This window comes from Equus quagga, chromosome 9 (genome assembly GCF_021613505.1).
Source record: "Equus quagga isolate Etosha38 chromosome 9, UCLA_HA_Equagga_1.0, whole genome shotgun sequence".
NCBI lineage: Eukaryota > Metazoa > Chordata > Mammalia > Perissodactyla > Equidae > Equus > Equus quagga.
In genome coordinates this window covers 19134585-19144802 of record NC_060275.1, presented here as the reverse complement: position 1 = coordinate 19144802, position 10218 = coordinate 19134585, and the positions used below count along the sequence as shown (strand labels likewise).

Genomic DNA, 10218 nt, shown 5'->3' with positions numbered 1-10218 from the left:
GACGCTCCTCCTAAGTCACATGAAAATAACAACACCCCTTCCATACTGGGCTTCCCAGCGACGCTCCTCCTAAGTCACATGCACCCACTGGTATTTGCATCAAAAAAGAGAAAATCCTTATCAGCAGCTAAAATTGGACTCATACCTCTCCCCAGGTTGAACTTGCGGTTTGGGGCTTCTGGCACGTTGGGCTGTTTCTGACGCTCCTGCCGCTGTGGCTGCATTCAACTGGCACCTCCACGGCTGACGGGCCCTTGAGCTGCCATGCACTACTGTGACAAAATTAAAGTGGCAGAATGAAATCTAGCTGGAAAGTAATTTCTTTTGAAGAGGTCCTCAGAGCACAATTCCTGGATTTAAAATTTAAAGAAATGCTACAGCAGAGGTGATTTTCCCAGCATTTCTCTGCAGGCAGGTGAAGGCCCTTAAGGGAATGTGGTGGCGCCCCCTAGGATGACTTATCAGGACCTGCAGAGAGCCTTTTTAGAAACAACACACCTTCTTTCCCCGCTTTGGTCATAAACTTTGATATGATCCCTCATGAGAATCACTGCACGTTACGAAAGTTACTGATGCAAACTGTATGCAAGCATGCAGGCTGCATGCTGCTCATATGAAAGGTGAGAAGCCTACAGACAAGGTTAAGAACCAGATTTAACGCTTGGAAACTGGGTCAGTTTTCAACCAGTTGCACAGGTCCCTGGCTACCTACAAGCCTTCTCCAATAAAGCACCAGTGCTGAGAACCCCAGGACTGACCCTGGACTCCGACAAGTATGTGGCCTGCATAGCTAAGGATTCATGGAACCCTAGAGTCCATACACTACATTCCTGACCAGGCTGCCAGTACTCAGGACCCCAGAATTCCTTGCTCCAAAGCCCCATCCCCACCTCCAGGGACTGCAGAGGCCTTTTTCCTGGGTCCATCCATCTGAAGGCTCATCATGCTATCAGTGTAAGCAACTCTTGACCTGAAGGGTAGCCAAGAGGTGGCTGTCTGCAGGGTCAAGAATGGAGCTTGAACATACAGACTGGGGTGTCCACACATGTGTATGGACAACTCTTCACAATGCGGGACAGAGCCAGCAGTGGGAAGAGAAGCAGGGAAGCCTGCAGCCCAGAGGCAACTCTCTGAAGGCCTCCACATTCCTGCAGGCACTCAGAAGAGTTTGAGAGCTCACCGTTCCAGGTCATTATGAAGGTCTGTTTGTCAGTGTAAGATAAGAGAATATATTTCAGTTTGCTAGCTTACTATTCCATGTATGCTATATGGGTCTCCATTTGAACTCTTGTCCGGGGCTGCACAAGAGTTAGTGGTGGGCTTGGAGAACCCACCTGAATTGAGGAATCCATGGGCCATACTCAGTTGTAGCCCAACACTGTACACATGACCTCCCTTCCTCATTCTCAGACTAACAGGCTCAAAACCAGCTCAAGATCAGTCAGCTTCCCTCCTCCTACTTGTGAGTCAAAGGGGTCCTTTGACGGGAGGAACTTGGCTGTGGACCAGAAGCTCTGACTCTGAATCCAGCTCTGCCACTTACTAGTAAAGTGACTGGGGCCGGGTTATAATCTCTCTGAGCCTTAGTTTCCCCAGCTGTAAAATGATGACACCTTGCTATCAGGATCCTTGTGAGGATCACAGCAGATAAGACCAGAGAAGCATTCTGCACAGTGTCTGCCACACGATTAGTGCTGGCATTAATCATTTATAAGTTTCATTTCTAAGTGTCTAGAGCATAGCGACTACACCTGCTCTGATTTTTATCACCAAGCATGTCTATGAAATACAGGAGAACGGTATCTCCAGGCAACTTAGATTTCCAACTATCTAGATTGTGCACATTCCCAACAGAGCCAATTACATGACCTTGTGCTGAATAATCCTTATCAATTCAAAGTGCAAGTGCAAAGATTGACATATCAAATGAAGTCTCAAACCAACTCACATCTCCTTATTTTGGACAAGTTCAATTCTGAACTGCATGATGAGATTTAACCAGGTTCTCAATCACGTCGCAATGCCGCCAGCAATTCCTTATAGGAATGAGATTATATCAGATTCCATGGGGTATGAGAACAGAACTTTGGCATTCCATAATTTGACTGCTGGTTATAAAATAAGATTTCCTCTTGTGAACCTTAAAAAAGGGGTGGGGGAAAATACGGATGAGACTAGAGTCTCCAAGTAGTACATTAGTATTTCCTAGTACAATTTGGGAGCTGGGAGCTTTTCGATCTGCCGAACTATTGCCATGCCCTTCAGTCACAAAATTCTCTTCTCTGTGGTTGAACAAATCCTCAGAGGAGGGGGATGCTGCTAATAATGGATCCTTTCCGTTCAGGATTTAGGGTTAATACATCCACCTCTCAAGGACTTCTCTAAAACACACCTCTCCCCTAGTGATCTGAAGGTTGTAGAGAAACAATGAGTGTCTTCTGCCAAAAGATTAGTGTTCAACTAGCTGACGGAATTTAAAGTAATCATTCAAACAAAGGATCAACTCCTGAATATACTCAGCTCACAGCTGAAGAGAAATCCAAAGGCAGAGGTAGCATTGTGTGGTTTAGAGTATGTGTTCTGGAGCCAGAGAGATCTAAGCAGAAATCCCAGATAAGACCAACACGCTGTGTGGCAGAGCCTGGGCAACTCCCTGAGCCACTCCTAGTCTCATTTTCTCATCTGTAAAAGAGTGATAAGGCCATCATTGCAGGGCTGTTGTGAAGATTAGAAAAAAATCTACATCCAGCCCCAAGAACAGTGCTCGGCGCACTACATGTGGTTAAACAGGAGGTAAGAATACTTGCCCACTTATGAACTAAGACCGGGTATTTCTAACCCTACTGTTGACATGAACAACCGGTCTACCTTTGAAAAGCCCACAAACAATGAAAGCTACAAAAATGAGGGATCTGCAGAAGAAAAGATGATGTAAGAAATGAAACTTCACCAATCCTGGACAACCCAAATAAGTGAATCATTCAAAAGAACACCTGTGACTTACGAAGTTCACAGCTATCAACTGGTTCTCCAAAACCAAATTATTTAGTATTTTGGCTATTTTGGGGGAGGGCAGAAAGCAAGGTACACAAGTACGTAACTATGATAAAGCCCTTTTCTATCACATAGAAGATGAAGATTACTTCAAAAGGTACTTGGGGGAGGAGGCTTTAAAAAAAGAATTGTTATTTTCTGGTATGGAGCCAAAATGTCCTACTGTCTTCTACTTAAACACTGATACTCTTTCTTATTATTCTAGAATTTTTTTTTCTAATTACAAAAAACCATGTATGCCCAGTGTAGAAAATTTGGAAAGAAAAACAATTCATTTTTCTAGCAACTTTCTAATAAAAAAATATATACATATAGTATATAGCCCACTCTAGGAAGCGTCTCATTAATTCTGTAATATGCTAAAATTGTAGAGTGTAAAACTTTGCTTTCCTTTTACTTTCAGAATTCATTTGCAGAAATACTACTTAATTTTTTCTAACCCAAATAATGCTCATCCTTTCATATCAAACATGATTACAGTCTTATAACTACATCTTAAAATCAGAGTCCATAATACAACTGGATTTCAAATCTACCTCTGTTATGGTTTCTGAATCCTTCCACTTAAGTTATTTATAACCTGGACAGCCAATCATTTAAAGTTTCTCATATTGTTCCATGACCTCAAATCTAGAGCCTGTCAGACTTTGCCACAGAAGGGTCGATGAAAGAAAAGATCAATTTGATCCTTCTTTCAGCCCCATTACGGGCTCTGTGCTTCCCTTTTTGACAGACAATGCCTTTGGTCTCCTAGTGCCCTTAGTGACCTGATCCTCAATGTACACTGGGTACTTATTATTTTCCTAACAAAAGTACCTGTAATAAGATATGGAGGTTCAGAGTGGATTCTCTCCACCCACTCTCAGTAGGTGCCAGACTGATGACTTAGAGAACTTCTTAGAAAAATAAGTCAGGTCTGTGTCCAGTCACTGTTCAAATGCGTTAATTAAGCATCTTCGTATGTGGCAGCCTTTTCCATAATATCTTAACATTTTGAGGTCCTGACGTATCTACTGCGTGCCAGGCACTGATACAGGCTTTACCTGGATCCAGTTCATTTTCATGGCAAGCCTATGAGGTATTACCTTTCTCCTTTTACGTTTACCAAAGCTCAAGGCAGGTTGAGTACCTTGCTCAAAGGGTCAGTTAGGAAGGCTGCAGGCTAGTGTCCCAAACAGGTGTGTCTGACCCAGGTTCCCACCAGCTCCTCCTGTGGACACAACTTACATCCCCGGTTTGCATCAGAAACGTGTGGTGTTGTCAATGGGTCTTATTTGTTCTCCACGCAGCTCTAGAAAACACTAGCCCAGGCTGCCCCGGGGTGGGTTCTGCTGCCAAGAGCAAGTGAACACTGGCTGATGCCAGGGGCTAAGGCAGAGCAGCAGTGGGCACAGTGAAACTCCCAACACCAGGGAGGGAATCCCAGGGCAGATGCACATGGCGATGGAGGTGATGCTGTCTTCGTGACGGTCCCCTCTGTGGCAGGCCCTTAACACACCCTCCCTCCCGTACTCCTCACGCCAATCCTGTGACTATCATTATTCTGGTTGTACAGATGCGAACCAAGGCTCTGAGTTCAGCCACTGCTCGCAGCCACCCAGCTGACGGAAGGGACTCGGGGACCCCTCCTGGCGGCCTCCCAGGGCCCTCGGGTCACCCACGTTCCCCCTCTCACCCCTCCCAGAAGAAGGCCCCTTGCCCGTCCGTTTTCCGTGACGCCCCTCGCCCCTTCGAGCGCAGCTTCCTGCGCAGCCCACCGCCAGTCCCGAAAGGCCCCAGGCCAAGGGGGGCCCGGCGCGAGCCGCCCAGTGTCCCCGCCGTCGCAGAGACCCGGGCCTCGGCGGCGGCCGCGACACCTCCACTTACGTCGATTGCGGAGGAGGGCGCCCACAGACCGCAGGGCCGCAGCCATGTCGGTGCCGACCGAAATCATTCCCCGGGCAGCCGCAGCCCGGGAGCTGGGTTCCTCCCGCGGCGGCGCGCTCAGCAGCGGGCCCCGCCACCGCCGCGCCGCACAGCACCTAACCGCCAACCCACGCCGCGTTATCTCGCGTGGCCGCGCCCTGCGCCCTCGCGGCGCGCCCGCTGATTCGCCGCCGGGCCTCGGGGCGGGGCCAGGCAAAGGCACGCTTCCCGCGGGGAGCCCACCCCCATGCGGGGCCGCCCCCAGGGCGAGAAAGGGTGGGGGCTGCGCTAGCCGCCTCTCGGCACCGGCGCCGCGGGTGGGTGTCTGAAGACCTCCGGACCCCTGGTCGCTCTGGACGATGGCCCGCCTTGCGTGTGCCACCTTGACCATGGGAGGAACCGCGGCCACAACGCGGCAAAGGACTTTCCAGACATTTCCATTACTATTACTCATGGGGATGCTTTTGCCTTAGTTGTCCAATTTGCTTGCCTAGTTAACGGCACAAATGTGCCGACCATGTTTTGTTTTCAGAATAGGAAAAGGAACTATTTTATATTAGACACTCATGACATAATTACTCAGTTTCTCTGGAGTATCTCTGTGTAGCGGAGTGTGACAGGTGGGACCAGAAAGCAAGCATTGTACTGTCAACATGAGAACTTTAGGAAAGCGAAGGCCAGTCCGGCAAATGCGTTTTTGGAGGGATGGTATGGTGAGGTTTGTCAGTATCTGTGTCTGTGCACCTTCACGGGGTACCCGCCTGCCCCAACCACGCACGCGGAACTTCCCTCATTTCAGGCCGTTCCTACATCCTCACTCCTGCCCCCGCCACCCTGCCCATAAGTTCAGTGCATGAGTATAAGGCCAACCCTTGGGACAGAAGGGTCTCAGGCATCATTCATTCATTGCGCATGTATTGAGCACCTACTGTGTGCACTGGAAAAACAGTCAACAGAGCAGACTGAGCTTATGTACATGTAAGCAGAAGGGGGTTACATGGAGGTTGGGGGAGAGACAGAATATAATCACGATATGTAGTATTTTGATTGGTGATTCGCTTTAGAAAGAAGAATGAACTGATGTAAGGGAGATGGGGGAGGGGACGCCAATGTAATTTGAAATAGGGGACTCAGAGAAGTGCTGACTGACATTTGGGCAAAGGCCTGAAGGAAGTAAGGGGGCAAGCTGTGTGGAACATTCCAGAAGATGGAGTCTAGATTGAATTGAATACTTGTTTTCTGTAGCTAAAATGAGTGCTCTTGACTGAGTTTACTTACTATTAAAGTTAGTCCTTCGTATGGTTATAAGCCCAATATCAAATGTCAAATTAAATGGATTGCCTTCCATATTACAGACATGATGTTCAAATCCACGCAGGAACTATTCCCTGAGAAATGGACGGTGAAACTTGCTCCAAGTATCAAACTGATTTTCTGTACATTTTGCTAACTCTCAACTCTCATAAGGAAAATTACATTAGTTTAATTTGCCCTTTAAAGAGGTGATCTTAATAAATAATACATTTCTCTACCTAAAAGCTAAACCCGTTTCTTTTAAATAAACTACACAAAAAGGCTCCACATTTTGAAACATGCTGGAAAAACTGTGGACAAGACCAGAGAACCAGAAAAGGCCAAGGGTTTTAGATGTCTGAGCAGCGTGGGCTCTTCTCAGCTATCCCTGGAGGCTCTGGATAAGTCACCCCTAATCATGGGGGCTGTACCCTTCCTGTGGCGGGGAGATAACTGGGATCTTCTGCCCCTCCCAAGGACACTGATGATTAGTGACGAGGCACAAAGGTCCCAAATGTCACGTAATTGACAGTTGGGATGAGTTAAATTTGTATCTGACCAGAAAAGATAAAGGAACCAGCAAAACCTGCTTTACTAACTATATCAACGTAATAGCATTTTTAGAAATGAGTTGGCACCATTTCACCCATTTTATTCACGTCTTGTACTTTCATTTTTACTTTTAAAAAACTCATTCAAGATTCCTCATATATAAAACCTCCTGACGCACATATAAAGACTCACAAATTATAAACGAAAACAGAGCTTCGTTATTGTTTCCCCAACAGAGAGTGCCATAACACTTCCCATTTCTAATCTGTGGCTTCTTTCTTACAAACATCAAATAAAACAGCTTTCTGATGAGTAAATTTTTATGTTCTTATGAAATGAAAGCAGATAAAATGTGCTTTATGTCAGTTCTTTTCAAAACTGATAGAAAATCCTTAACCCAGAAATTGTGAACTCTGAATATGGGTTTACTGAGAAAAGCAGGAAAGCTCTTGACAGGCTAAAAGAAACTTGCAAAACTCTATGAGATTTATATATATATAAATATATATATATATATGCCCAGGTTTGTATATGTGTATGTGTTGTATATGTATATATACATATTTATATATGTATATGAGATTTATATATATATACACACCAAGATATGTATATGTATTTATACATATATACCAGATATGTATATGTATGTGTGTGTGTATATATATATGCATATATATACATTTTCTTCTAGCTTCCATGTCCGTAACAAAATTGTATACCAATTCCCTTAGCAAACAGAAGACCACAGGCACAGTCTCCGGGCCAAGCCGATAAGCGGCACCCTCCCCATGAGAGAGAGGGTTTGTCTGAGCCCGGGTGACTTAATTACCGTGGGCAGATGGCAAACTTCCTTGACCTTCTCTGGGCTACAGGGACAGTTTTTTAGATTTCTTTTCACAGAAGGCCAGCCCTCCGAGGCCCCACTTCATGCAGGCAGGGGTCTGGCCCTCACTGCACTTTCCTCTCGGGGTGAGCATTCCAGGAGCTGGGTACAAGATTTTCACTTTGTGAAAATTCATGAAGTTGCATGCTTATGATGTAAGCCCTTTTCCATATGAATGTTATATTTCAATATAGCATTTTTTTATGCCCCTCAGAGCCTTTATCTGGGTTCAACTCTTGCTCTAACCCCCATCCCTAACCTAGTGAATCTGGCTTTGAGACCCTCTGACCTCCCTCCCCGCTAATTCTGATGCCTAGAGATATTCTTTTCACCCTCAGCTAAGATTTGGCGGGGGTGGGGAGGGATGGGGACAGGAGGATTATTATATTTATCCAGTAAATATACTTGTTTGTAGTGGGGAAGAGGTGAGCAGAAGTTTCCCTGATAAAAATGAGTAATGCTTTCAGGCCGAGTGGAAGAAGGAATGCTTTTTCATCAAAGTGGTGTTAGAACTTACAAGAAGAGCACGACTGGAATATACTGAATGTGGGTGGGCACTATGGAGGCACAAGAGCACATGGCATCAGGACTAATGCATCCACTTGGCCACCGCACAGGGTACGGAAGGAGATGAAGCTGGGGAGAGAAGGCTGAGGGCCAAGCCTGAGAGTGCTAAGGACTTGGACCTTTGTTGGTAAGCTAAGGGATCACTGATAGTCATGACAGTCACTGAGAAGAGCGGCCTGTTCAGGGCTGTGCTCTGAGGAAAATAGTTGAGTAAGCCACGTGTGGGCCCCAGTGTGTACGAGAGGTGAGGCAGGAAGAGCAGATAGGAGTCAGTGGCCACAGTCACAGAAGAGGTGTTGAGAGGATTGAGCACGGGAAGTGAGGAAAGAGAGGACACCAACAGGCTGTTAATGGCACGCTGGAGGACAGAGGGAGGGCAGAATCAGGTAACTCCAAGGCCTCCAGCCTTGGCAAGGCCAAAAAAAAGAAACATGTTAGTCAGCAAGACAGCTGGTTTGAGACAAAGATAAGGGTACTTTTTTTATTGTGGTTGTTTTCATACTGTTTTGTTTGTTTTTACCTATGTTTTATGTTGCAGGAAGGACAAACAGGTATGGCTATCCAACAGGAAGTTTTACTGGTCATCTACATAGAAGTAAGTGTTGAAACTAACCATTCATCCATTCATCATTTTTTTTTAAGGAAGTTTAGCCCTACGCCAACATCTGCTGCCAATCCTCCTCCTTTTTTTTTTTGCTGAGGAAGATTGGCCCTGAGCTAACATCTGTACCCACCTTCCTCTATTTTATATGTGGGACGCTTGCCACAGCATGGCTTGAAAAGCGGTGCTAGGTCCGCACCCAGGATCTGAACTGGCGAACCCCAGGCCACTGAAGCGGCGCAGGCGAACTTAACTGCTACACCACTGGGCCAGCCCCTCATTCATCATTTTTTTACAAAACAATTTACAGAGAATTCATCACTCTCCTTGCTAATTTGTCCTTCCTAACAGCTAGTAATTGAGCATTTCTTTCCTTTTGCTTATGTCCACTCCCTTTTGTCTTCAAGTACAGAGTAAAGACTTCTGGGTAAAGATGGGGGCTTGAATATATGCATATAATTTCACTCTCTCCCCAAAACCCCACTAAAATGTCAACAGAGGTCTTGTTGGTAGTGGTGTTTTGTTTGTTTTCAAGCACAAACCTAACAGGATGGGGGAAAAAAGGGAACCACAGCAACAGAATTTTGGAAACTGGAAAGCAGGTGGATAAATGCTTAATGATTGAGCAGACCCAAGAAAACTAAATCCTAAGCTGGCCATCCTAAAACGAGAACCATCCAGATTTACACAACCGAATTCCCAGGCAGTTCAGGATTGGCAGCACCAGGTACTTCTGGCAACGGGATGAAAAAGAGAGATGCTAGAATGAGATGGATTCAAGTGGTTCAAGTCTGTTCAAGTGGTCGGACTACCCAGATTCCCCCACTGCAGCAGGCAACTGCCCCCACCCACCCAGCAGCCAACTGGAGGTTTGGTTTCTGGAGAGGGAATGGGGGCTCTGGACTGAAGATACCAGGCACATTTGAGAGCAGGGGCACCACCGAAAAGAGCAGAGTTTGGGCAACTACACTTATTGAAGGCACAGAGACCCAGCCCTCTCCACCTGTTTCCCCCACAGGAGACAGAAAGAGTCCGGAATTCAATCAGCCCAAAAGGAAAGACCTAAGGATACTGACACAGGGACTCCCTCACTCAACAGCCCAGGCAGCTGACCCTACATGGGGCTCACATCTCCCACCCACACACTTAGGGCATTTTAATCCCTATTCAGAATTCCCAGCAGATAACTAAGCGCCACTTGACATCTGAGGAAAGCCTTGTCAAAATTGACTATAGTGGAGCCATTTTAAATGGAGTCGGAACTGCCTTTCCAGAGAAATTCCCTTGCTGTCTTGAACTTCGGACTAGGCCAAACCTTTGCACTGGGCCAAAACGGCAATTGTTTCACAAGAACTTGTTT

General features: G+C 46.2%; 1 protein-coding gene across 2 annotated transcripts in view; it reads right to left on the bottom strand.

Annotated features, from left to right (window-relative positions):
* FECH (ferrochelatase) overlaps positions 1-5088 on the bottom strand; it is a 33948-nt gene extending 28860 nt beyond the window's left edge. The window contains exons 1-2 of one of the 2 annotated variants that reach the window (XM_046671924.1): positions 4921-5088; positions 146-272 (exon numbers count right to left, since the gene is read on the bottom strand). In XM_046671924.1, the coding sequence (XP_046527880.1) occupies positions 146-272; positions 4921-4987 (194 nt within the window). In that variant the 5' untranslated portion in view covers positions 4988-5088. The remainder of the gene's footprint in view (positions 1-145; positions 273-4920) is intronic. The other variant, XM_046671925.1, reaches the window with a different exon arrangement.
* Between the last annotated feature and the right edge of the window lie 5130 nt (positions 5089-10218).